The sequence below is a fragment of the Pleuronectes platessa genome, chromosome 11 (assembly GCF_947347685.1).
Source record: "Pleuronectes platessa chromosome 11, fPlePla1.1, whole genome shotgun sequence".
In the NCBI taxonomy this organism is placed as follows: domain Eukaryota; kingdom Metazoa; phylum Chordata; class Actinopteri; order Pleuronectiformes; family Pleuronectidae; genus Pleuronectes; species Pleuronectes platessa.
In genome coordinates, this window is record NC_070636.1 from 4,553,938 (window position 1) to 4,581,394 (window position 27,457).

Consider the following 27,457-nt stretch of genomic DNA (forward strand, 5'->3'; position numbering starts at 1 on the left):
AGACACACACACACACAAACAACCTGACACACCCACACAAAAGAAAAAGAGACATAAACAAACCTAATCATTTAGACACAGAAATAGAAACACAGATGCACAGAGCTCAACCCTTGATGACAAACAAACACACATCCACACAACAGGGAAACACACATTCGCAGCCTGGAACACACACACACACACACACACTCCCCTGACATTTAGCGAGCCCACTTCACATTCAGATCATCAAGACAAAAGTTGGCCGGCGTGCCGTCGACAGCATGTGACCTCGCCATGACCTCGGTTTGACCTGACCCAGTGACCCCCAGTCTCCACCCATCCTCTGTCTGAACCCCGGCTGAGGACGAGCTGAGGCTCACAGACCTGATTCAATACTCTGGACATGGTGAGGGGGACCTGTGTATAAGTCGTCTCAAAGGAAGGCCTGGGGCTGGTGCACACAGGAAGTGGCACCTGTTACAAGGAACATCCTGTCCGTTCAACACGAGGCTCACTGCAGAGACGAGGTATTGAACTGATGAGGAGCTGGGAGAGATCAACCGGGTCCAGCTTGTGTCGACCGCTCGGAAGCGTTTTACTCCTCTTTGACTAAAGGGAAGATCAAGGACGACGTTCTGGTGCCAACTGCTCGATTTTGTGATTTATTAATCTTTGCTTTATCCAGAGAAATATATCCAAGAAAACAGGATTTAAAAAAATAAATGTATCTCTAACTCCAGACTGTTTGAGTTGTAAATCTTTGTCCCTAATGAGCCTCCATACGAACCCCTTGTCAATGATAAAATAAACCAAAATATCTATGGATTCATCTTCAGGTTATTTCTCCATAGTAAACATGAAATATTGTATTTGTAAAATGTCAGAAAACATCAAAAATGTCCTTGAACTCGACATTAAATAATGATTTTGTTTATTTACAATAACGTAAGAAAGAAAAACCTAAGAAACCCTCACATTTCACGGGTTGAAACTAATATCCGTTCAATATTTATAAAGAGTTAATAACTAAATGATAGCTGTATGCTACTTCATTAAAAGCTGCCACAATGAGGTCTCTGCAAAGTTTGGCCTACGTTTACCCAAAAGGGTAAAAATATCTTAAAATACATTCTCTACACACAAAAATAGTTAGTGTGACTGTGTCAAATGAAACTTCTTTAAGTGTATAAAACAGAAAAACGCGGAGTAGCTGAAGGTCAAAGGTCACCGGGTCCGTCACTTTCTTAAAGCCAAGTTTCCTTCATTCATCTTGACGACAGCTCGAAGATGTGAAAGATTAAGAAACTAAAAATACACTGACGACCAGAATAAACTTGAATGACCTTGGCAGAAACCGGTTTCTGCTAATGTCAGCATTATTGGAAGAGACAGCAGATCATACTGAAATCAGTATTTCCGGCCTCTCTCCCCATTTCATTTAAAAAGTGACCTTATGTCGTCTGTAGTTCTGCCTCCTGGGAGTTGCCTTCTATTTTTAACTGTTGAAACTTGTGACTGAATTACACAATATAAGTGGATTTTTGTCATTTTTAGAAATGCTTTCTGAACACTGAACTATTCATAGAGAAAACTCGCCAAATGAGCCAAAGTGAAGATGGAATCTCAGCTGTACCAGGCTGTGGAGAACATAACAGCAACGTTCACAAGACAAGTGTCCAGGGAGAGAGCGTGATAACTCAGCTGTGTCCTGCTGGTATATATGTGTCAGTTGCTCACACACTACACAACCAAAGTTTGTTTCGTATACAACAGGACTGGGCTGCGAGTGAGAGTCATAAACCCAGTGAACTCAGCAAACTCTCGGCTGTACGGTCCAAGAGAAGAGGAGACGGATAAATACTGGGCACAGTTGTATATGTTAACATAGTTGGAGTGAGCCTCGTACAGTAAAGCACTGGAGAGGAATCTTATTATAAATCAGTGTCCGATTCTGAGGTGACAACATCTCCGTCTAGCCTGGATAAATGTGGCAGGGAAACCGTCCGACCAAAATAAAAACTGAGCTTTGAGTTTTGCCCTGTGGTGAAGTCATCCTGTCGGAATTTAACTCAGGTTCAGAGGATAAAAGAGGCAACACACACACACACACACACACACACACACACACACACACACACACACACACACACACACACACACACACACACACACACACACACACACACACACACACACACACACACACACACACACACACACACACACACACACACACACACACACACACACACACGTTTGTAACCTGACCAATCTCAGCTTTGAACGTCTGCGTCTCACGGAGCACAGCAGCCCTGTGAACTCAGCTCAACATGGCAATGGAATGAAACTGTAACCAGCAACGCTCTGGTCCTTCCATCGATGCCAGTGTAACGGCAGACCCGGGGAATGCACAGTTATTATTAACAGCGTCGTGTCAGAGGCGAGATGACGCTCTTGCATGGCACCGGGCACGAGCCACAGAGATCTAGAATAGCCGGGACACGCAGACAAACGCTAGACACGTCAACAGATGTGCGTCAACTACACATGACTGGAAAGTTGAGCCTTATGCGTTGAACTCTGGCATCAATGTTGACCTTTCAACTTTTCACCTTACAGGGTAGTTCCACTAAGGTTTAGTTGAGGGTTCTTCCACAACATGCTAACGTTAAAAGCTACTTTTTAATGCATTTTCTGCCATTATTAGACAGCAACACTGGAGAGATGACAGGAAGTGATGTAGGGGGATGCAGGAGGTGTCCCCAGCTTCAGAGGTAACCCGGGACTTTTTCATGCATCAGCTGCTTCACAGAACCTCATCCTGCCATCTTGCATTTGGGCTTGTATTTATTACGTATACAAATCTATTTACAATATTATAAGACAAAGAAAAATCAGCAAATCCTGAAACAAAAATATTTGGCATATAATAGGTTTAATAAATAACTACACCGCTTAATTGTTGGCAATAAGTTGGTGAAAGATCAGTAATTACAGGCTGTAACTGCTGAGTGTTATCCATCTAACTTATGAGGCATCTGTGCACGTGATGAACCAGCAGCTGAAGGAGACATTTTATTCCCCAGCTCTCTCAGCTGTTTGATCATAAACGTTCTTCTCCGACCTCTGAGGTGTGTTTACTTATCAACAGCTCTTCTTTAATCCTCCTCACCCCAATCTCAATCACTCTCGGGGGTTGGAGTCATCCACCACGTCTCCTTCTGACAAGGACCCCCCCCCCCCCCCCCTCCCCCCTTTCCTCCCAGTGGACAGCTGTGAAAAACAGCGAGTCACAGTCTGTCAAAACCATAACAAACCTCTCTTGCGTCAATCTCTGACAGGCTTTCCCTCCGGCAGTTGTGTAACAAGTTGAGACAATGACAGCGCGGCCCACCACCTGCTCGCTCAGTTTCACCTGATTCATCGCACCATCTCTACCGCGCTACGGACAACTGACGCAACTGACAGCCATGTTATTTATAAACATGATGTTGCTATATGGCTAATTCCAGGGCTGCTCAGCTCAGTGGGAACTAAGTGATACTTGAATTAAAGTATTAAAAGCCAACGTCAACAATGCTATACAAAATCCCTGTCATAACACATCCAGGGCCTGGTCCCGCAAACTATTTGAATAAAGTCTGAATAATTCACAGCTGAATAAGAATAACTTCCCAGGGTAGTTGTGGTTGTTTTAATGTTAGATCCAAAAACCACTGCCAGTGAAAAGAAAGGACAGATTTAATGAGTCAATAACCAATCTGGCGTCAAAAAAAGAAAAGTAGAGGCTTAAGTAGTTGTACTTCAATCAAAACACAGGACAAAAAGTAATAGCAAAGTTTAAATTGAGGGACAGATATGCAAGTGTCTTCCTGTGGAAATAAACTCGGTCTGGAGTTCTTTCATCTCTCAGAACACAAATATATCAGTATTTAAAACAAGACCCTTTTCCAAAAAAAGACCTCATGCTGGGAGGTTCCTACTGTACTGACTTCATTACACAAGTATTCCAGACTCTGGTTGTTACATGAGCCTTGACAGAATAAAAGAGCTAAACAAACTATTTGGATAATTGATTAATTGTGAAAGTAAAATGCCAGACATTCCCCAGTTCAGGCTCCTCCGCTGTGAGGACTTGTTTTTATTTGCCTTGTGTGATGTACACTTAAGCCAGTAAGATGAGAAAAATTAAAACATGATTATATCACCATAGGTTTTTCAGAGAGGGATATTTTGACATATGATGTGATTTATTATAGATTTATCAAATAATCAGGGGAATAATTCTCCTATTACTTGATGGTGAAAGCTGTGGCCCTAGTTTTAACATTTGTCTACAGCAGAGAAAACAACTTTTTGTTTGTCAAGTAACAAGTGAACTGTTAATTCAAGTTGTTCTTGGGTTATTAGTTAGAAGGGACCACTAGTAAGGAGGCTGGATAAAGATGCACAGGACACAAGTGTTCCTGCTGTCTGAACGCAAACTGCATTCTCTGCCATCCTAATGCTCAAAGCACAGTATCCCCTCCAAACAGCGTGAAACCCCTGCAGAAGCTGTGCCATCTCCACTTTGCACAGCAACACAGAGAACAGAAAATAAAGCCGTTGACGGCGATCGGGGAGAAGCCACGATGATGCAAGACGAAGCGAGAGTCAAAAAGGAACCGATACAGGTCAATCCTGCTGACCAAGGACATTAGAGTCCCGTCATTAAAGTTTCAATGGGACTCGTGAGAGTGATGTTTTCGTTTCTGGAGAAAAGGGAGGGAAACCTGACATGTAAGCAGCTGCTGGAAGGCCTTGGTGGGCCGTGTCTGCCAGGATGAGGCAAGGAGGAGGCAGATTTTTACTGTTACACCAAATGAGGAAGAAAAAAAAAAGAGGTTGGCACATATCAGATGTGTTTGGTTGTGCCTCTCTGCTGCCGTGGGGGGGGGGGGGGGGAGACATCAAATATTAGAATATAAGTTTAACATCAACACTCTGGAGGTTATCCGGATGTTTCTGTTTACCCTAAAAAACTATGAAAAACACCAGCAAGGGCTCGTGGTTCTGTAGAAGCCGATTAGAACTGATTGACTTCTCTAAACAAACCGTGACAGACTGGTGTGTGTGTGTGTGTGTGTGTGTGTGTGTGTGTGTGTGTGTGTGTGTGTGTGTAGGGTGCTTTGATTCAGTGAGGAGACTTGGTGAGTAAACACACAGCACGCAGGTCAACTGTCACAGGAGAGGGAGGACAGTGTTTTCAACTGGAGGGATGATTAGTGACCCAGAACACATCCAAGTACTTTCAATTAATTGGATTTTTCAGGGACAGTTGCTATTGGTTCACCCCGGGGAATCCCTGCAGGCTTTGCCCCCCCACCCCCACATAAAACACACACTGATAACTCCAGTTAACTTGACAAAAGTCTGTATTTGTGATATCTAGGTGCAGATGGGACTTGAGGGGGGGGTCGAATGAATCCTGCAGCGTGTGTGAATGTGTTTTTGCAAGAGTCTGGTGGGATCGTAAAAAAAACTTTGTGGTGTTTGTTGGAAGCAGAAAAACAGCGTTTACCTTTCGCAGAGCTTGCACGAACAGGCCTCTCCATTTGTGACTGTTCTCGTCACTCGAGAAGTCGTAGATCTGCTGGGGCTGCATCGCTGTAGCGGCTCCTGGCGTGGCCGTGATCCGGGCTGAACTGTCAGCATCGGCCCCCGGGTAGATAGTCCTGGTGGGTGGGTCAGTCCGGGGGGCAGGCACGGCGGGACCGCGAGAGCCAAGCCGACGACGAGGGTCGCTACACTGGGCTGCGGGTCCCGGGTCGAGTCGCAATACGCAGCGAGACACAAGCTGCACACGAAAACAAGCACATGTAGCCGTAAAGTTCACTCGCTAGCTCGGGGCTGCTAGCTTAGCGAGCCCCGCCGCTGTAAACACGGGACTAACTCACAAGCTAACGGCTAACAACAACGCCGCTAAGTGCGGTTCTCGCCGCTTGTTCGGAGACACAACAACCGGGGCGTTAAGTTCACTTGCACGCCGCGACACCGGGGAGCAGCTTCCCGCCGGTTCCCCGCAGCTACACGCCGCGTCTGGTGGGGTTTTTCTGCGCTGAACACCTGTAACGTTAGCGGGCTAGCGTCGTAGCCGCGCGGGGGCTAACTGGTGCTACAGGCTGCTGTCGCCGCCGCTGGCCTCGCTGCGCTCCCGAGTTTTTTTTTTTTTATGTTGTGGCACACGGACCCTTGAGCTCCGCACAAGGCACACGGTCTCCGGCGCTGTCCGCCCAGCATTCAGGCATCTTCTCCGGGGCGGCGATCGAGCGCTAAATCCCAACGACAAGGCGAATCCCCACCGGAGGAGACGGCGGCCGGTCCGGGGCGCATCTGCGAGCGGAGCAGTTCTCGGTGTTTGTCGGTGTGTGTGAAGTGGAAGATGTTCGCAGCAACTCTCCTCCGCCGCCTGTCTGTCTGTGTGTGTCTGTCTATGTGTGTGTGTGTCGGCCGCTGTCAGGCACGCACGCTGCGTAATTTCACATTTTATTAGACGACACAAAAAAAAACAAGGCTGGACTTAGTGTGCCATCGTCACGGATTTCTGCAGAAACCCCAAATAAAAACAGATTTTCCTCTCATCCTCTCTCCTGATGCAGCTGAGGCGTGTTTACACAAACACACACGAGACACACTCACTGCAACACACACACACGTCAGAGCTGAGGAAGACACTTTATTGTGTAGCAGTGATCTGACACCAACACGAAGAATAAATGGTTTAAACAACAACATGTCATTTGTCCACATTTTGTGCTCATTCGTCATGTTTTTGTTTCGACTGTGCCTCCGTGTGGTCAAACTGTACCAGTGCCTCAGTGGAACAGCTGCTGGAAGCAAACAGGTCACACATCTGGAGGAGAACACTTCACACAGTGGTTTTCCTTTCACTGTTTGTGTGTGTGAGTCTGCACAAAAACTCTCTACATCGTTTCTGATAGTAAATAAAAGCACCTTAGATCAATATACAAGATGGTATGAAGCTTATATTTAAACATGTTACGGCTCAAATCTCAAACGTTGGTACATTTGCTTAAAGAAAATACACATTTCTGTAAAAACAAATTAGACTGGGAATGAACGGGTTGGTAATATGACACATTTTTTAACATGTGAAGCATCTGCAACTACAGCAAAGTGCAGATTGTAGTAGAATTATATGAGATCTCCTCAAACACACGTTAAAAACAGGTTTTCTCAGGTTGTCGTCATATAATGTGATTAAAGTACATTATTTTATCCTGATAAAACAAACTGTATATCCTCATAAAGTACACGTTACATTCCAAAATGAGATAAACCGTTAAAAAAAATATATATATCTAATTTTAAATCTACGTTTAAAAAAATGTAAATATTAAAGTTTTTATGTGCTGTATAGTTTATTATGTTTGCCTAAAAGTGTTTCACAACTGATTTGGATTGCAGCTCATTTAACTGTAGGAAGTTCAATATTCAAACGACAGATATAAACTGTATAATAAACGCAGCTGAGAAACACAACCAGAAGTGGTAATTCCCCCCCCCCTCCCCTCCCAAGTTCACACTCAATTCAACTTATTTTCTGTATTTATATTATTCATATTTTAAAGTTTCAAACATTTTTTTTAACTTTTATTAAGAGGAACTCAGACAGAAATGTAGTTGAGAAAAATAGATTTTTACTGTAGGTGAAAAGTGGTGGAACAGACATATTATACAACCTGAAGTAGCTTTAGTAAAATCAGTCGGAAAATGTAATAAAGTCACAGATATGTAAGGTCACATGTGCCCACCCCCCTCCCCTTAATTGAGGCTTAACTCGTTATAAAAGGCTTTACGGTGCTGCTGATGCAGTGACAGTTTGATAAAACATTTAAGTTTCACTTTGCTTATTATTTGTTTTTGCTGCTTTCCTCCTGGCGACCACCCGACTCCTCTACAGCGAGAAGCGGCCCTCCACCTCGTCTGCCACCATCTCACCGATGGCGAGGGAGGAGGTGGCCGCTGGCGAGGGAGCGTTACGCACGTGGAGCACCCGGCTGCCCACGTCCCCGACGCCGCCATCGAACACGAAGTCGTCCACGAGGTTGCCGTCCCGGTCCAGGGCTTGAGCTCGGACTCCTGCGGGACCCCTGGAGAGGGAGACAACCGGGGTTTCAGAAACCGTTATGTTTGCATTTGTTTGTTACTTATTTAGCAGGATTATGCAAAAACCACTGAACCAAGTTCTATGTAGTTTTGTGGAGGAGTGGGACCTGATCCAAGTAAGAACTCCTATAGATTTGTTGGGAATCTGGATTAGGGTATGGATCCAGGATCGTTGTTTTCAATTACTCTAACATTGTGATATAGTGCGTTTATCCAAACTTAACAATCATTAAAGTAGTTCTGTGAACCAGAAAATCCATGGATACCTAAATAGTGTAATACTTCAGTTACTCTAAAATCTACAATTTACAACCACGTCTGTCGACACTCACATATCATCTGTCTTTAAGAGTGTGAGGGAATTCAATAAAAAGATATTGAATGCATCTCCTGGTGAAAGCTATCAGGATATTGACATGTTCTATTCCAGTAAATCATTTCCAGTGAGAAACATGCCGTCTTCACTTAAGAGACTATTTTTACAGTGGAGTACAGAGGACTGATAGAGAGCGTGGTCACATGGTGCAACAACAATCACCTGACTTTGTTAAGCTTTGTTGTTCTTGCTCTGCTGTATGTCTACTGTAACAGAGAGCAAGGTCAATGCAGCACCGAAAACCAATGCAGATGTCACAGTTTCATGGTGGGCAGAAGAGATTAATGTCACCTATTCAATTTTAAATTAAATGTTGAAGATTGTCCAATTAATGCCTCTGAGGTATAGTGTTGAATAAAGGCCAGCAATTATTATAACGTTGATCTTTGACCTTTTAGATATAAATGTGTTATCTCTTCATTTGACCCAATTAGACGTTTCTGTGAAGCTTGTCTCATGAGGTCACCCTGACCTCAACCTTCAAAATCTAATCAGGTGGTTTTATTGGCAATTGTTGCAACTGTGGTAAAATTCCCTTCAGATTGTCCTGATAAATCAAATTCAAAAGATTAGGACGAACATTCCGAAAATATAAAAGCAAACCACTTCTGTTTCAAGCTTATGGTCGTACAACTTTGATAATTGACTTGATTATTAGCATTTTACATAAAACCAAAAGCTAGAAACAGTGACTCTGTACTTCTGGTATTTGTACGTCTTGTATCATGTACCTGAGCACGTCACTCCGCGAGATTTCTGGAATGTACTTCTGCAGCTTTTTAACCTGAGCACCGATGAAAACGCCTCGGTACATTTCTCCCATCCCATACGAGATGTTCTTCATTACCAGCTTCTGAAGGCCCCTGCAGCATAAAGAGAAAAACTATTACATATTCAGTGTGAATCAAGTATCTGAATACTGTTGTGTTACTGTGCAATTTGTGAATAAACTCCAGAGTTCTTTAAAATCGTCATCATTTTTAGAAACAAAATACTTTTCAAAATAAAGTTCCAAGCCACAACACAAAGAGGACAAGGAGAACAGGTATATTTTCACGTCCTACCTGAATGAGAGTGCGTCTACAAAGTCTCTGGTGTTGAAGTCATAAACTTTGTAACCCTCCCTCTTGAAGGCGAGCACCGCGTTAGGCCCGAGCCACACGCTTCCATCCATCCGGGGGGTGAAGTGAACTCCCAGGAAGGGGAAACGGGGATCAGGAACCTGGAAGAAAATATATTTCATAAAGACAAAATACAGAAGCAACAGTTAAAGGAAAGAATGTTTTCATTCATTATTTGGATCCTGTTAACAGAAGGAAGAGAATGTTTTTAACATGTATTAATCGTTTAAGAGTATAGAAGCTCCCATAGCTTCAGGCTTTCAACTTTACTACTATTTGACAAGATATTTCTTTTATTTAAAGTCTTTTTTGTCCTTAATTGTCTATTATATTAAAGTTCCTCTAGAATTACCTACATTTTTAGTCTCTCTATCTTTCTTTCTTTTTACAGAATATTTGAGAGTGAATTTTTCCTGCTCTGTCAGATCCCTTTGATGAGAAATAGCAATATCCCCCCCCCAAAAAATTGTATTACTTCTTTTGAAAGCTGAGTTTGTGTCGGGAAGTTCGACCGAACATATTTAGATTCAACTATTTTTCTCCAAGTTATTTTAGGCTTTCCTCTCAGATCCTTATATGGTTGTAAATGTAAATTCTTGAAGTGAACGAGAGAAACATATGAGGAAGTCCCCACTTTTTATATGGCCCCACATTTCAAGAGAGAGCTGGAATTGAAAAACAAATAAATGAACAGCATTGTAACTCTCTTTCATTAATTCTCTCTCTCTATATATATATATATACATCAAGAAAAATGATGCAGGGTTACAGCTTACTGATATGTTATGTGACTCTGAGTTCCTTTAAAGAGTTAAAAAAATATATATATATTTCTGCCACATAGAGCCGCCAGAGTCCAGACTTATTCGATTTATGTGGGTTACACAACTGACGAGGTTTTGAACTTGTGGACAGACGGATCTTCAGCAGACTTACCGGGTAGATGTTTCCTTTGACCAAGTAGTGTTTCTCAGGTTTCAGGACCAGGTAGTCCCCCCTGAAGGGGACGATCCGCGGCTCCCGACTGCAGCCAGAGATCTGTGACAGGCGGTCCGAGTACAGACCTCCACAGGTCAGGACGTAACGACACCGCACCTCCTTACCCTGACGAGACAGCACAGTGCAAAGGATGCAGGGAACGGGACAGAGTCTAAACACTGGGATGGTTTTATCTGCATGTGTCTCACCTTGTTGTCTTTGATTGCAATTGGATACTTCATTCCTGTGAATGGAATTTAAAAAAGCATTTCAAACCTTTTCAATGGAGCAGAAAGTGTCTCTTGTAATTAAAACTATGTGGACACGTGAATCTATGGGACCTGTCTTTACCTTCGGTGCTTCCAGCTGAGCTCTCCTTGACCATGGAAATGTCTTTGACTTCATAATCGGTCACCACCGTGCCGCCTGCCTCCTCAAAGTCTTTGCCGTAATGCAGAGCCACCATTCTCCAGTCCACGATGCCGGTGTAGGGGGAATCCAAGGCCATGATGCCCTGAACAGATCAGACACGCTGTGAGCCTGATATCTTTTCTCTGCTGTGAATGAAACACGTTGAAGGGTCTCACCCTGCAGTAAGGCTCTCGCTCTCGGATGGCCTTGCCGTCGATCATGCTGAGGTCTCGCACGTTGTTCTTCATCCCACGCTCATGCAGAGCTTTCAGGCGGGGTATCTCCTCCTGATCCACAGCCACAATGAGCTGCCAGAGCAGAAACACAGGGATCAGTACTGAGATAGACACAATGCAGTCCAGCAATCCACATGACAGATATTATATACAGCACCTGAAGGTTTCTGATTTCATTTATAATTAAGAAAATGTCAGACTGGACTTTGTTTAGTCAAGGTTCTTATGGGGCTGCTTTGAGAGAGAATTTGAAAACTCTTTACAAATTACCCGTTATAAAAGCCTCCGACAATCAGAGCAGTTAAATTCATTTTTTTTTTAAATATACAGATTCTCATTAGGTCGCAGTGACCTTTGACCCCTACAATTAAATCAGTTAATCCTTGAGACCAAGTGACAGCTGCTCAAGATTTGTAGAAATCCCCTTAAGGTAGACTTGAGATATGATATGTAAGAAGCCACCTTGACCTTGACCTTTGACCACCCAATATCAGTTCATATTTAAAGTGAACGTTTGAACCAAAGTTGAAGAACTTGACCTTTGACACAAGGAATGAACAGAAGGACAACCCGAAAACTTAATGACCTTCTCTGACGTGGAAAAGAAAATGACCCCAATGTGTGTAGGGCTGCACAGTGAGACTCAATTCAAACTCCTGCTACGTGATCATTACTCGATACTAAATGAAAGTTATTTTCAGTATCTGTTAATACTTACTAATCAGTTGGTGCCTCGTTGCCAAATGGTTAAAGTGCATATCATAAAACTGCAGCACCCGTGGTTCTATGACCAGCTGGGGACCTAGTTGCATGTCTTACCTTCTCTTTTTCTAAACTGTCAATGTAAAATTCAGATTCTATGTTTGTTTGCCTGAACGTGGTAATGTAATGTACAGATAAAGTCTTATTATTCCAAATCAGCGGAGCACCTTCACGGATTTATCAGAAGTGCACAAGCTGAGTTATCTCTGAGAGAGAGCAGACCTTCCCACATCTCTGGTAAGGCAGGCCTTTCTTGTCGCAGTACTCGTAGGCGAGAGTGGCTCCTCGCACACACAGACGGGCCTTCAGCGAGCCGGGCGTGTAGTAGATCCCACTGTGAATGACTCCACTGTTGTGTCCGCTCTGGTGCACGGCTGGTGAGGAGCAAGAGAAGGGCAGAGGAGCAGAAGAATTCAAAAGAAGAAAAATATAGCTAATTTGATAGATTCTCGATTTCATTTGCTTCCTTGTAAAAGAGTCACCACCATTGACACCACCATCTTGTTTATACAGTAAATATGTAGTTACACCAAGGTGACATTATTTCAAGGGCTTCAAACCAAATTTCAAAACTATATTGTGTTCACAAATGAGATTAGTGGGATGTGTTGTGTTAAATTAGGTATTTTATTTATATTTGTAATTTGTAATAGTCATTTAAATCACGTTAAATCTCTGACTTTCACTTTTGAGAGTGTTTCATGGAGTTCAGTGGATGAACAGTGTCGGACAACAACAGGAAAATAATTCCAACACTCAAAAAAAAAAACATCAAGGTCTTAACTTTTGTAACTTCCTTCACCAAAACAACAGCAACTGTCAAACCTCCACCCACCGAGCTCCTTCTCTTTCTCCACCAGGATGAAGCTGAGGGACGGGTGTCGCAGAATGAGCTCTCGGGCTGTGGCCAAGCCCACGATGCCTCCGCCCACCACGGCCACGTCATACGTGCTGAAAGACAGGCGGACACACAAGGTCACAGGCGGGTCAGATTTAGGACGGCTCCTGATAAACCAAGCGTCTCGACAGAGCTGCAGAATGTGTCGAGAGTAGAGCAGGATGTGGGTCAATGTCCAACTGTAGAGGATTGACTGAGCAAACAATAAACCTTTGAATCAAAAGCGTTGTTGATTTTAGAAAAACATCCACGTCTGTCACGAGTAAATCCCATCTGTAAATCTAATTTCCACAGAAGACTACTATCCAGTGGGAGGACTTCTGGAGTTCCAGTGTATCCAACACAGGATTTCACATAATAAAGCTGGAGGAACAAAACGTCCCAAACGGGAAAAACTCTTTAAATCTCTCATGGAGGCGCGGCAGCCTGGGGAGCAGCCAACATCTTGTTTTCATTTTGGGAAATAAGAGCCAGAGTCTGAGAACAGCAGCAGCAGCAACAACTCCACGCTGGGGAGGAGCCAGTGAATCCCAGGGAGGAAGACATTCTTGGAAACATCACAGGTCGTCCATCTGCAGAAGTTCTAGATAGAATCAAACGCAACACCCACCGTCCTAGGGTTTTGAGTTCATGTCATACGTGGCAAAGAACACTTTGTTCAGCTGTATAAGAGTTTATTATAAATCATAAAACTGAAAACAGAAATGTTTTTTTTTCAAACTAGACAAGATTACGTTAAAAGTCGTGACCCAAAAAACAGAAGTTACAACATCTATATATATATTTCACTTTCAGTTTTCTTGAAGGAGGCAGGACTAAGAGGGAGGGGCCCGTTACACAACCTGCTTGGCCCCATAGATCCTGCAGGTCGGATGGGAAACACATGTTGCAGCCATGAACGAGGGGAAGTAAACATGAAGTAGAATGCATGTGATCTGAGGAGTTACAGTTAAAAAGCATGCACACGCACACGCACACACACGCACACGCACACACACAGACACACACAGATACACACAACACAACCTGGCTCTGGATAGTTTAGGAAGTGACAGGGTTAGAAGTTGGCTCGTGGAGGAAGGGCATTGCTCATCGGCTCTCAGTCATCTCCTCACATGAGCCTCCTCTCACCTGTCAGTCACCTCCTGTCAGTCACCCTCTCCCCTGTCAGTCACCCTGTCCCCTGTCAGTCACCTCTCCCCTGTCAGTCACCTCTCCCCTGTCAGTCACCTCTCTCCTGTCTGTCTCCTCTCACCTGTGCAGTCTGCAGCTCGTGTCCTTCAGCACGTGATGCAGCGCGGCCTGAGGAGCCGCTCGACTCAGGATCCGGATCATGGTGGTTTTTTAAAAAGCAGAGAGAAACACCTCAGAGTCTTTTCTTCATCGTTCACTTCCTCCTCCGCTCCGTGTTTCCTTCCTCCTCTTCCTCCTGTAGCTGCTGTAAGCAGCAGAGGGGTCGACGAAGCCACGCCCACGATACACACACACCTCCCCCGCCGTCACGACGTATTACGTCAGCGCGTACAGCCAATAGGAACGCGGGAAGGTGAGTGCGACACGAGTTCAAAGGTCACAGCGGTGGAAGCTTCCCGGACGTAAACATAGATGTAAACAGGAGGACGTGTTTGAGGACAGGTGAGGGGCTTTAACCTGTTTCTGCTGAGTGGGGTTTGACATCTGGTGATATTACACGTGGAGGCTGTGGCTGAGCGGGCAGAGAGGTTCGATGCCTGTCTGTATGCCGAAGTGTCCTTGGGCAACACACTGAACCCCTCATAGGAAAAAGTGCTGCGTATATGTGCACTGCGTGAATGTATGTGTGTGAATCTCTGTATATGAATATAAATATAGACTTTAAAACTACAGACTATATATATATATATATATATATGTTAACTATATAAACACAGAATATACAAATACAGACTATATAACTACAGACTATACAAATACAGACTATATAAATACATTCTATATAGATATAAACTATATAACCACAGAATATACAAATACAGATTTTATAAATTCAAACTATATAGGAAAGTATAGACTATAATTGCAGACTATATAACTACAGACTATATAAATACAGACTAGTTGTATACAGACTGAATAAATACAGACTATTTGTATACAGACTATATAACTACAGACTATTTGTATTCATACTATGTAAATACAGACTATTTAAATACAGATTTTATGAACACAGATTATATAAATATTCAAATGAACAGAGACAACTTTATTTATATGAATTGATTACCTTTTATTTGAGTTATTTTGCTTGTAATTTTGTGCAGAACTTTGTGAGCTAAGTGTTATAGAATAAATATTTACTTTTATTCTTCTTATTATTTGACAGTGTTTTTTCCAGCTCTGAGACATGAGGCTCTTATCGAAGGCGGTGCAGGCTGCAGTGAGTCAGAGGGGGCGGAGCCACAGATACTTCTGGGGTTGGCTCAATGCAGTTTTCAACAAGTAAGACAACTTCCATTCACCTGCAGACTAACTGGACACGTGGGGCAGCTGCACAGTGATGCAACAAGGCACTGTCATACACAGAAGGCATTCAAGGCCATGTGGGAATTAAAGAAACTCAAAAGTGCTGATCAGAAGTATACAAAAATAATATATATATATATATCCATCCCCAAACAATCTCCCTATAAAACCACCTACTTTCACAATGTTCGAGGAAATCCACTTCGTTTGTTTTTGTATCATTGTGCTGTAAAACATACAGGGGTTTTTCGTGGTCTACAAATACAGACTATTATTATTATATAATTTAATTTACACATTAAAATGGGATGTCAACAAAACTGGAGCATCATATTATGAATAGTCAACAAGGAGTTCGTTTTCAGAAGTTTTCAGAACCTGAAGTTCCCTGTGGTCTTATTGAGTTTAACCAACAGGCAGAAAGAATCTCAAAATAACTCTAAAAAGTTGTGAAACACAGAAAAACAAACAGATGTTGAAATATTTTCAGTATATTTTGCTCAGATGACCTGGTGGGCAGTTTGCCAAGTAGACTTTATATTTATTCACCCTCTCCTCTTCTACCTCCAAGTAACAGCCCAACATGACCCAGCACTGTCACCAGCGTGTACTTGTACCACTGTTCTTTGAATGTGTGTCGCTCTTCTCTCAGGGTGGACTATGAGAGGATCAAGTCTATTGGTCCAGACCGAGCTGCAGCAGAGTGGCTGCTGAGGTGTGGGGCCAAAGTGAGGTTCCAAGGGTTCGACCGGTGGCATCAGGACTACAACGGACTTCCCACTGGACCCCTGGACCGATACAAGATCCAGGCCATCGACGCGACTGAATCCTGCATCATGTACAGAGGCTTTGACCACCTGGGTCAGTGGAGAATGTTATGATCTCGTCCTCGTGACTTGTCCAATCCCAGATCTGTAACATTAGCATGTAGCATTCAGCTAAACCAAAGTTATTTGAATTATCCCCTGAGGACCATGAATATATCACATACTGTTGGGATGTCAGACCAACAGAGTTTCTGTGGGGTCTTAACTTCAATCATTTGAATTTTTGTTAGCGTTAACTCAATGCTAATTCTGTCAAGCTTCAAACTTGGTATTTTATAAGAGAAGTGCGTAGTTTGTAAAGTCTGTGTCTTGTTGTTCTGCAATAAAACTAGAAACCAGGCCAACGTAGAGCTGATAACTGAGTCTACAGCAAAGACTGTGGATTCCCACTGTCTCCGTCTGTAGTTTGAGAGATAATAATGCATTTGACTATTAGTCTCTACTTCACCCTCTCTCCAATTAAGCCGAAGTGAGAGTAATTCTGTGACTTGACACACTGTAGGTCTTCAATTCAATTCTTTGTGGTCTTAGGTTGAACTCATTCAAACCTGCAGGAAACCCTGCCATCAAAGTCCTGTTCAAATTAAATATTAAAGCTTAACATGAGCTTGATCTCGGCCGTTGACCTGAAAGTGATAACGGCTCTGAGTTAACCAGAAAGGAAAGAGACGGGTGAAAGTGCATCGCTCCAAGTCTGATTATGCAAAAGTGACGCAAGCGGCCGGGATGTTTTACAGTGACCGGACACGGATAGTTCACCATCTCTGACCGGGTCAACTGCAGCTCTCCACATTTATATTTAATGAGTACAGAAAATGCTGATCCCTGTTTTTCTGTGTTCAATTTTCTAGATGGTTTGAAACATGTGGAGGAAATGAAGTTCAACAAGTGCATCTACATTGAGGACGCGTGTCTGGAGAGGCTGAGCTCGATAGAGAACCTGCAGGAGAGCGTGAACACGATGGAGGTGGTGTCGTGTGGGAACGTGACCGATAAGGGCGTCATCGCCCTTCACCAACTCAAGTGGGTGTTAGGACGTAACCTTCAAAATATTTTTTTCCACTCCATGTACGCTCTTATTTTGTAACACTAACGAGTATTAACTCCTCACAGGAATCTGGAGTCTCTGTTTCTCAGCGATCTGCCGGGAATCAAAGACAAACAGACGACAGCAGACAGACTGCAGACGGCACTCCCACGTCTGGATTTAACGCTGGACCTGAACTGACAGCTTCTCACTTTGTAGAGCATGTTCTTATTGTAATGACCCAATGTTGAAGGAGGAGAGTGGAGCTGCAGGGCTTCGATTGTCCGAGAAGCAGATCCTTAAGATCCTGCTAATGTGATGCCAGCCTCCAAGGGTTTAGCTGTGGAGACGGTGCTGATAGTGAGTTAACTTCTAAGCTTGTGTGATCAAAGGTTAAAGAAACAATCCAAACAAGAAAGAAAGAAAGAAAACAGTTAAAGCACTTTACGATGTCGACACCAGTTCTTTTTTTTTGATCGGTTGAACATTTCTTTACTTTATTATATTCTCAACATGCGGTTCCATAGGCAGAAACAGTTTGTGAACATTCTGAGGATTTCCAGGGATTTCAAATCATTTCTCTTTAGATTAATTTGGCGTTTGTACAAAATCTGAGGCGAGACGGACGTGTGGAGAACATCCTTAGCACCAGAGCTCCAGAGACAACGAGGACAGAGTGGTGCTGCTCCTGATAAGTGACGGCGGGGGGGGGGGGGTGTAGGAAAAGTTTAAAAGTGTATTCACTCCTGATCTCAATAAATATTTCCAGAAATGCTCATTAGTCGTGACCAAAAGATAGTCTGAGTCCTACATTATATAACTTATTCAGCGACAACATAAAAGTCAACTACCAAAAAAACATTTCAATCTCACATGTTACATTATATAAAAAGAAAATCATTTGGCAAACCAGGCAAGGCAGTACGTCGTGGTTTTACCTCCAGTCTACTCAGCGACTACAAGCCGAGCGGCACGTCGCTCCTCGTCTTCACACGTCTACACAAAGTACAAATCGACTTGACATGCAGGCAACATACATTAACCAGAACTCCGACTCCACACGCCGGGAATAGTGCATAGACCGACATCACCTCATGTGGAAAACAAACTGTAAAAAGTGGTGGAATCCTCTCGAGTGCTTTCAGAACCGTGACGCTTCCCCTCCTGAGTGTTTTATTAGGAAACAGCAGATCGACGGTGAGGATTTGAATTCAGATCCGGGATCAGTGGGTTTAGATGTTGGGGAGGTGGTAGTTGAACCTGCGCAGGTTGTTGTAGTACTTCTTATTGTCCAGAGCCGGGAAGATGCTGCTGCCGGTCAGCTGCGGCAAATACTGGACGGAGGAAAGAGAACAAACGTATACAAAGCAAATTATATTTATAAGGAAAATTATATCCACCTGGATGAAAGTTATTTTATCGAGGTTCCCTCTGGTGGTGAAATGTGAAAATAAACGTCACCAAGCTTTGTTTTACAATCAGATTCTGATGAGGGAATTTCACCCAGACATGAAACAATGGTGTAAGAACTGAATCAAACACCACACAAACATGAGTACTTGACATGTACTTGACAGTAGTACTCTACATGAGTTTTTACTTGCAAGGGAATCCAACACCTCTGAATAGGTCACGGCCAACTTCAACGGACCTTCCCTAACACATCATTTGGGTGGGGTTTTAATTTCTTGATAACTCCTTCTCTTCGGGGCGTTGCTTTATCTGGTAATACCCTATTCTACACATAATGGAAAAAATAACCTTTATGGTTTCATAACCATAACAGACAGTTCCTTAAAAAATCAACTTTAGGCAAGGCACAGCCGTGGTTAGTCAGGCTAACTCTTGTGTAAGAAGGTCGCCTACAGCTTAGAAGCTTACGTCAACATTTTCCAGACAGCACTGAATAACAACTCCTACACCAGGTCATATTCAGTTCATGATAACTTATATACAATTATTCCAACAGATTCCCAGGGGTTTGGTTTATTCTACATAATCATAATATTACAACTATTACTAATAATAGTAATAATAGAAGAAGAAAACCGTAGAACAGACGTCTGGATTACATTAATTTCAAGTAATTAGACTGAACATAAAGATGAATGACATGACAGATTCCCAAAAGGTTCCCCCTGGTGGCTGGCTGCAGTATAGGTTGTAAACCCTGCATCCTCCATGTTAGTGGAAAGGGCATAATCAATAAATGATCTGTCAATAAAGTTAAGTTTCATTCAACCCAAGAGTTTGATGTTTCTTAAACAATATGTGATTTTTTTGCTCAGAAGAAAACCCCCATCCCAGAATTGAATTTTTACAGGAAATACCAGTTTGATTGGACGAACCCTGACTGACACCAGCATGAGGCCACTCACCCCGGGGGGGAGCTGCTTGCGAGGGAAGCGCGTCCTCTTGTTGCTGGAACGATCCTGCTCACGGGACGAGCTCTGGCTCTTCTCACGCAGGTGGTCGAAGTACGGATGCAGGAGGAGCTGACCACAGGTCAGCCGCTCAGACGGGTCCATCCTCAGGCAACCCTGAACCGAGGAGGAGGACGAGGGACAGAGGGGGAGAGAGAGGGAGAGAGCACAGCACTTTCACAGTTTCTGATGCAAATGCAAAATGTTAAATGACTGAAAGTAGAGATTTCCATTACTTCACAATAAGAGATGTAGTAGAATATGCACATTTATCGAGATTTAAATCCAAACTTTATGTGTAGCTCGTGTGTTTTATGTTAAAAATGCATTTGATTGGTATTTCGCTGATTGTAACATCTTTACCTTCATGAGACTCAGAGCTTGATGTGAGAGGTTCGGATATTTCTGCTCCAAAGTTTCCTACACAAACAGAAAATGTTTCCTGAGGTACATTTCACATTTTCCTGTAGATCTTAATTTGAATATACATAATTGACCTTCTGCATGCCGAGCGAAACCAGCAGAACTCACCATCTCCTGTGGCTCTGGGATGGAAACTCCACTGAAGAACTGGTTGTTGCTGAAAACCTGCTGATGTCGAGGGATCAGATCTCCTGCAGAGAACGAACAGTCAACGCAACAAGGATATTTAAATATCATCATATTTCATCACAATCTGGAGAAGTTATAAATAACAGTGTTTCCCAAAAAGCGGCCGATCTCACCGAGGGTCTTCCTGATCAGGTACAGTTGGTCCATGTCGGACTTCCCGGGCCACAGAGGGATCCCTGACAACAGCTCAGCAAACACACAACCGACCGCCCACACGTCCACTGGGGCCCCGTACTGCGTGTCCCCCACCAGCAGCTCGGGGGCCCGATACCAACGGGTCGCCACGTAGTCTGTGTAGTAGTCACATGGACCAGCTGAGGACACACAAACAAATACGAGATGTGAGCAGCAAAAATCAAGAGTGATAGTCCCTTCTTAGATTTTGTATATTTGTATGATTTGTATGAATTAGCATGGATACATGAAACCGTTATACATATACAGATATTTCCCATTCATTTTTTATACATCTTTTTTTGCAGAATACAAAATTAGATTCTTTCTTTCTACGCCTCTGACCTCTTGACTCTTTGGGGCTCCTGAATTCATTCATGTATTTTTTAATTGATGTACTTGTAATTACATTTTTTATGTTGTTTTACTCAACCTCTCTTTAAAATGAACAATACACCCGTGGATAAATACTTCATTTGTAAATTATTTTATTGCCCATCAAATTTATTTTTGTCTATTTATTCATAGATTAAGAAATTGAATTAGCTTATTTTTACTGTACAATTAATCATTAATTAATTAAAACTACATGAGACGCATCTGAAACCTACTTTATTAAACGACTGCACCTTCAAAACACCAACACAAACACAGAGTCAGGGACAGGCACGTCCACCAGGGGTCACTGTGGATAAAGTCTGAAAGTCTTACTGAGAATCCTGGCAAAGCCAAAGTCACAGAGTTTGATGACCTGATGTTTGGTGATGAGGATGTTCTCCGGTTTCACGTCTCTGTGGATGCACTGCAGACACACAAACATCCCTGTGTGAGTTTAAACATGTTCAGAGCAGTAGAGGATAAAGAGCCTGTGTAAAAAGGGGAGGCGGGGGGGGGCGAGTCCAGTTAAACGGGGGTGTTTGTTGTGTCTTGGTGATGCATTAACTGTCGCTCAGCCAAGGGGAAGGAATCCTTGTTGAAGAAAAGAAGAAGAGGAGGAAGAGGAGTCGTAAAGCAGAGGTCCTGGTGGGAGCTGGAGGAGGGAGGAGACCGGAGGAATTTCAAAAACAAGCCGAGGAGAAAATTCCACCGAGTCGATCACTTACGTTTTGTTTGTGGCAGAAGTTCACAGCCTGAAGCGTCTGCCAGGTGATGCTCCTCACCAGGGCCTCGGGGACACTGGGAGAGGACACAGAGCTTCACGTTAGAGGGACAAATGTCCCTGTTTCATCTGAGGGACGGACAACGACGAGGTCCAGACACTGGAAATATTAGTATTATAAAGTTCACTAAGCTGATAATCTTTCAACTAAAGTTTTATCTTCCTGAGTAAAGTCATTATCTGCTGAAGTAGAGATCTTGAAACAATTCAAACTACATTTTAATTGGATCTGCCCCAAAATGCTCTCGCTTTTTAAACATCAGACCCGAAATCAAGTCTAATTTACTAATTTTTTAGAAAAATGCGTCCAATATGATAAATTATCTCTTTAATACTAATTTATATCCTGTGCTGATGATTTGTACGTTCTTTTATTTTGTCTTTTGTGTACTTTCATATCACGTTCTTTTATATTTCAATCATTTACTTTGTATTTGTTGCTGTGACAATGACTCCGACCTCTTGGTCTCTTTAAATCTCAATGACAGTTTTAAACGTGCTTGAATAAAGATGCAATTAATTCTGATTCAAAGTCATAATATCTACCTCATGGGGGCGCTGTAGAAGAGGTCAGGGGTCAATAAAGCATATAAATCAGTGTGAGTGATCCTCTGGGGACCTTGAATGGTGTGGACTGGGACACAGGCTTAAAATTAAACTGGGACTAAGTTTGTTTGTTAGAGGAGAACTGGACGATATGAATCTAACAAAAGAAAAGATGGACACGTTGTCCCTGGATGAAATCTGAGTCTTTCTCTGCAGTTGTCCAGCTTCTCAGACACGTCTCAGACAGCGTGAGAGGACAGCGAGCCGCCCGGGACTCAACACTGAGTCTTTGTGTCCTCCAGGGACCATCGTCCATCAGTGTTGCCCTGGAAAAGGCTAAATCCAGCCCTGTGACGGGCAATCAATAACAAGCTCCGCCCCTTCTCCACACTTTGTTTTCTCCTCTTTTGAATCATCTGCGTCCAGAGGGCTGCAGGCCAGGACCCGGGGGGGGGGGGGGGGGGACCAGACAGCGAAAACACTCCCTATAAAATGTGGCCGAGCGAGACATCCCCTCGACAGCAAAGCATTCTGGGAGAGCACCACTGTAAACATTCCACAGGGGACGGGTCAGCGTCCCCGGAGACCCACATTGTGTCCATCAGAGTCGCACAAAGCCCAGTGTACGCTGTGCTGTATGTGTAATGCAGAAGTAATAGAAAGTACACAGCACGTTGTTAAATGAAAAGCAACCAGAGTCAGATTTATACTGGTCGGTATCTCTCTGCAGCTGTGAGTGTGGGTGGGACTGGTTTGATTTCAGAACCAGTGCATAACCAGTGTGTACGGCTTCTAAAAGCGAGAATTTGTTAAAATCAGTATTTGTATAGTTTGAACAAGTTTGTTCGTCTCATGTCTTCTATTGTAATCACATTTTATTCTATTCTGTACATTTATATTATTATTTCTTGCACCAAGGAGGTTTTGTTTTCACCCCTGTGTGTTTGTGTGTTTGTCAGCATGATTACACAAAAACAGTTTTCCACAATAATTGGTGGAAAGAAAGAAGCCAATTCAATTTTGGAGTGGATCCGGAGAAAAGTTCTAATCCAGGATTTGTGCAGCAAAATAGATCGTTTATTAAAATGTTTTGCTAATTCTCATGGATTTATGTGTTTGTGCAGATTGGTTCACATCCCAAATACAACACATCTAGCGAAATAACATGTAGTCTCATAGGGTGTAGGATTAATTCAGCTGCTGTACTCTGACAAATAGAGTTAGAAACCTGTAGCTACCACTGATCAGTTTATATTCATATGTTACTCTGGTTTTTATTGTTCTGTATTCTATCACTTACTCATCTACTTTATTTGTGCTGCAATGGAGCCTGGAATCATTTTTAACATGATTACAGGTGTGACAATAAACATCGGGTTCCAAGGTACTTTTATTTTTTTTATTCTTATGCATAAATGTCATGTTATTTGTGGTTGTTTTAGTTTCCTGTTATATTTAGTTGTCTTCTTGTCGATCTTGTGTCTTTTTGTTTGTTTTGTTTTGTTGTGTTGAAATCTCTTGAGGATGAAAGTGTGACTGGGACTCGGAGCCTCTCACCCTCTGGGATGTCGGTCCAGCTCGTTGAGCACCGTGTGATCGCAGTACTCGAAAACCAGGTGGAGCTTCCGCTTCCGCCGAAAGACCTCGATCAGGTTCACCAGGTTGGCGTGTTTCAGTTTCTGCACAATCACACACACACACAGACACAGACACACAAACACACACACGAGAAAAACATTAGAGGCAGAAAGAGACATGCAATCTGCTCATTATCATAAAAACAAAGGCAATAACAGACGCAAAACCAGTTAAGGTGACTTTAGGAAACCAGTCCAGTCTGTGGTGTGTGTGTGTGTGTGGGGGGGGGGGGGGGGGGATCTGTGGTTTGCTCTAATCAAACAGACTCAACTGTTTCCAGATGGTGATAAACATGCTGTTGCCCCTGACCACCCGTCCCCATCCTATCGTATTTATGAGCCGCTGGAGTCCAGCAGCACCCCCCCCCCCCCCCCCCCCCCGCCCACACCCACAGCATGACTAATTAAACCTGCACCACTGTACCACAACGGGAAACACTAAGACCTCAGAACTTTGAGATTTGAGATTAATAAACAGATTTAGAGACGTCCAGCCGAGGCCGAAGCCTGTTCAGTCGTTAAACTCCAGAGGTTTCATATTTTTAAAAGGAGACACTTTGAGTTTCCTGCAGCTCTTCTCCTCTAAACGAGACGTTTTCTGTGCTGCAGAGTTTACTGCCAGCGTCCCCCCCCCCCCCGCTGCTCGGCACAACAGAGAGGACAGTGATTCTTTTAAAAGACTCTAAAAACAGGATCCGCATCTTTAAAGACAAATCAAATAAAACCCTCACAGTCAAGAGCTGCATCGACTCTGCATCTTTACTGTCTGGTAACTTTCTTTTCTTCACATCTGCGTGACTTAGCTGAAAGTTTATCCTGTAACTTTTTTTAAATCTGGACTCTGCTCTTCGTTGTTTGCATGAATTTGAAGTCTTAAGAGACGTGTGTGGAGAAAAGGAAGAGAGCAAAGATGTGGTCAAGTGAAAGTTTAGGTTTGGTTTCACCTAAGAAGGCAGAACTAGCTCAATACTTTGATTTATTAAGTCAAAATTTAGATTTTTTTGTTTTCATAGGTTTGAATATTTCCTCATTTCAACTTAATAAGGGAGAAATTTGGCATTTGATCTTATAATTTTATATTTTTCTCTAAAATGTTGAGTGAGAATCTCATGATTTAGATTTTTTCTCACAGTTTTGAGAAAATAACCCTGACTTTTACAAACTATCTCATAATTCTCACTCTTATGATCCTCAACGTTCCTTAATTGAATAATTACAAAATAAAAGCGTGACCTTGTGTGAGTCGTCACCTTGAGCATCCGGATCTCCCTCAGTGCGATCTTCTTGATGATGGGGTCGTCCTCCGACTCCACGAACTTCTTGATGGCGACGATCTGCCCCGTGTCTCGGTTCCTGCACTTGAACACGACGCCGTAGGAGCCTTCTCCGATCTTTCCGATCTTCTCGTACTTCTCCATCCTCGGGTCGGAAGCAAAGGAAACACTCGGGTCCAGGGAGGCAGCAGAGTCGAACCTAGATCACAGCAGGGAAACTAAATGAGGGCAGATCCACCACCTGCTGCTTTAAGTTCACACTGTTGTGGTCAGAATTCATATTATGATTCATATTAACAGGAAATATGAAGGTTTGAGCTCAGAAAAGAAAAACTGTGAAGCTATTTGGAATGTCATCGTGTGTAGTTGTGTGAATATACAGAGAAGAACAGTAAAGATTTGTGATCTGGTCATGAAGCCTCTGCTTTCTGTCCTAAAGTCAAAACTGCACCTGGAGAAGCAGCGTTCAGGTTTGATTCTCCACATGTGAAACAAACTTCTTCTGCTGCAGCTCACAGTTCTTTCAAATCAAGTTTATTTATATGCAGCACATTTCAGTATGATGATCAATGTGCTTCAAGATTAAAAGGCAAAGATTCACAACAAATACACGACAACACTAAACGTGTGAGTTGAAAATATATAAAATAAGATATTCATATTTAAAAAATAACAATAATAGAAAATGTAGATAAATAAAGTAGAATACAAACAAATGAGGTAAACACAATTGGAGAATATTAATAATATGGGTATCTTATGAAAAGAATATGTGTTTTTAATCTGTTTTAAAAGAAGGAAAGTTGTAGCAGATCTTAAATAAAGTTGTGGAGGATTTCAGAGAGTAACTGATCAAGACTTTGCTGTTTGCTGCGACTGCAATTTATTAAATCAAATAATGATTAATTTCCTATGTGGCACTGTTACTGTTGATTTGACTCTTTTACTCCAATTAAACTCCTTTTAATTTCTTATTTCTTATGTCTTATGTTGCTTTTACTTTTAATTAAGCCTCATGTAAAACACTTTGAATCTCGGTTCTCTACCAATAAACCTTCCACTACTACTAATTTAATATGAGTTATAAAACACCTGCATCCGAGCTCAGGCCAGTATCATGTATTTGGGCCTAAATGTTAATTTAAGCTCTTAACCAGCCTCCAGAAGACAGATTTAACTGCTCAGAGCAACGTTACACCTGCCTGCAGTTAGATTACGTAAGGAACAACATTTGCAATTCAAAGTCTGTTGGGTGATTTCCCAGAGGAGAGAGAATAACACAGGGGATGAAATCAGAGATCTGCACTGACACACACAGCAACTGTCTGAACAGCCTGAAGAGAACAGTCAGCACCAAATCCACAGCTTTGAATATGATCAAATCACAACATGAGATATGATGAAACCTATTTCATATAAAGTCTGAGTCAAGTTTCCCAATGAAACAGCTGATGACACAATATTCCCACAAATAAACATTCCAGAGATTAATCAGTTGATTGAAAAGTGAAACTTACTTTGAGGGGTGATGTCCTCAGGTGAAAGAAAGAGGAGGAGGAGGAGGAGGAGTTTTCTTCTTCTTCTTCTTCTTCTGTCTCCTCCTGCAGACACAGACCTTCCTGCTGGAAGAACTCTGCTGTTCTGCCTCATCTCATTCTACTCTGCTGCTTTAAAGATGCACTACTACCTCACATCCGGCCACAGCTTTCAAAATAAAACTCCTCCATCCAGCAGCGTTTTTTTTTATTATTATCCTTAATTAATTAACTGACCCATTCAAGGAAGTTAGATGACAATATATTGTAGGCCCAATTTTAGTAATAAATGTTGTCTATATTTTATATAATCCGATGTACCCTTATTCATCTATTTAAATCAAAGTAAAATACATATTTATTGACTGAATCTCCATGAATGAGGTTCAAGCACATCGCATCTTTTGTACACTTGGTACTCTATTCATACATTCACAATTTACCATAGATTTATTTGCTTAGCTCTTCTTTTATAAAGTTTTAGTTGATATATTTTCACTCCTATTTTTCTATTTTAATAACAACCGTCTCTTTGTTGAACTGATGATGTTAAAATGGTCGTTAAGTCTCTTGAAGCTTTCGACTGAGGTGAAGATTCACTTGGATGAATCCCGAGTTGTTTTACCGCTTGTTGATGACGTCTGGTAATGAGGTGATTTAACTTTAAATAAAATGAAATATTATACAATTGCATTAAATAATAACGTAAGAAAATCTATTCAGAGTCAGAATGGGGAGAAGCCAACAAAAGCTCAATTTAAAGCACTGTAACTCTAAGCTGACGTTTTTTGTTTGAAATCAG

At 42.5% G+C, this 27,457-nt stretch overlaps 4 protein-coding genes across 5 annotated transcripts in view; 1 reads left to right on the forward strand and 3 right to left on the reverse strand.

Annotated features, from left to right (window-relative positions):
- The window catches only part of sos2 (son of sevenless homolog 2 (Drosophila)), a 31,376-nt gene extending 23,813 nt beyond the window's left edge, over positions 1-7,563 (reverse strand). Inside the window, exon 1 of the mRNA XM_053434201.1 lies at positions 5,546-7,563. Coding sequence (XP_053290176.1) covers positions 5,546-5,629 — 84 coding nt within the window. The 5' untranslated portion in view covers positions 5,630-7,563. The remainder of the gene's footprint in view (positions 1-5,545) is intronic.
- Positions 7,564-7,668: 105 nt separating this feature from the next.
- l2hgdh (L-2-hydroxyglutarate dehydrogenase) lies at positions 7,669-14,415 on the reverse strand. The gene is made up of 10 exons (XM_053434172.1): positions 14,192-14,415; positions 12,874-12,989; positions 12,261-12,412; positions 11,217-11,348; positions 10,981-11,143; positions 10,839-10,873; positions 10,588-10,755; positions 9,595-9,752; positions 9,262-9,393; positions 7,669-8,138 (listed from the first exon to the last, which is right to left on the reverse strand). The coding sequence occupies exons 1-10, from the start codon at positions 14,269-14,271 to the stop codon at positions 7,943-7,945; spliced, it is 1,332 nt and encodes a 443-aa protein (XP_053290147.1). The 5' UTR covers positions 14,272-14,415; the 3' UTR covers positions 7,669-7,942.
- Positions 14,416-14,428: 13 nt separating this feature from the next.
- dmac2l (distal membrane arm assembly component 2 like) lies at positions 14,429-19,536 on the forward strand. Of its 2 annotated transcripts, XR_008340025.1 has the most exons (6): positions 14,429-14,571; positions 15,302-15,417; positions 16,094-16,302; positions 17,120-17,291; positions 17,382-18,269; positions 18,342-19,536. XR_008340025.1 is itself a non-coding variant. In XM_053434191.1 (5 exons), exons 2-5 carry the CDS (start codon positions 15,323-15,325, stop codon positions 17,494-17,496), a joined length of 591 nt encoding a protein of 196 aa, XP_053290166.1. In that variant the 5' UTR covers positions 14,429-14,571; positions 15,302-15,322; the 3' UTR covers positions 17,497-19,536. The 2 variants fall into 2 exon arrangements, 1 of the variants encoding a protein (XP_053290166.1); XM_053434191.1 differs by having other exon boundaries at positions 17,382-19,536.
- On the reverse strand, positions 17,745-26,757 carry cdkl1 (cyclin-dependent kinase-like 1 (CDC2-related kinase)). The gene is made up of 10 exons (XM_053434202.1): positions 26,638-26,757; positions 25,097-25,319; positions 23,767-23,888; positions 21,608-21,680; positions 21,216-21,306; positions 20,444-20,644; positions 20,250-20,332; positions 20,082-20,138; positions 19,688-19,835; positions 17,745-18,655 (listed from the first exon to the last, which is right to left on the reverse strand). Exons 2-10 carry the CDS (start codon positions 25,262-25,264, stop codon positions 18,528-18,530), a joined length of 1,071 nt encoding a protein of 356 aa, XP_053290177.1. The 5' UTR covers positions 25,265-25,319; positions 26,638-26,757; the 3' UTR covers positions 17,745-18,527.
- Positions 26,758-27,457: the final 700 nt, after the last annotated feature.

Bases quoted from the DNA above. Each gene is read 5' to 3' on its own strand.
- l2hgdh (XM_053434172.1), bottom strand. From the start codon at position 14,271: ATGATCCGGATCCTGAGTCGAGCGGCTCCTCAGGCCGCGCTGCATCAC. The intron at 11,349-12,260 runs GTCTGCTCTCTC...CTGCTCTGGCAG, and splicing joins CTTACCAGAGATGTGGGAAG to CTCATTGTGGCTGTGGATCA. The intron at 11,144-11,216 runs GTGAGACCCTTC...TGATCTGTTCAG, and splicing joins AGCGAGAGCCTTACTGCAGG to GGCATCATGGCCTTGGATTC.
- dmac2l (XM_053434191.1), top strand. From the start codon at position 15,323: ATGAGGCTCTTATCGAAGGCGGTGCAGGCTGCAGTGAGTCAGAGGGGG. The intron at 15,418-16,093 runs GTAAGACAACTT...CTCTTCTCTCAG, and splicing joins CTCAATGCAGTTTTCAACAA to GGTGGACTATGAGAGGATCA. The intron at 17,292-17,381 runs GTGGGTGTTAGG...AACTCCTCACAG, and splicing joins ATCGCCCTTCACCAACTCAA to GAATCTGGAGTCTCTGTTTC.
- cdkl1 (XM_053434202.1), bottom strand. From the start codon at position 25,264: ATGGAGAAGTACGAGAAGATCGGAAAGATCGGAGAAGGCTCCTACGGC. The intron at 23,889-25,096 runs GTGACGACTCAC...GTGATTGTGCAG, and splicing joins GGGAGATCCGGATGCTCAAG to AAACTGAAACACGCCAACCT. The intron at 19,836-20,081 runs GTAAAGATGTTA...TCCTCGGTTCAG, and splicing joins AAGCTCTGAGTCTCATGAAG to GGTTGCCTGAGGATGGACCC.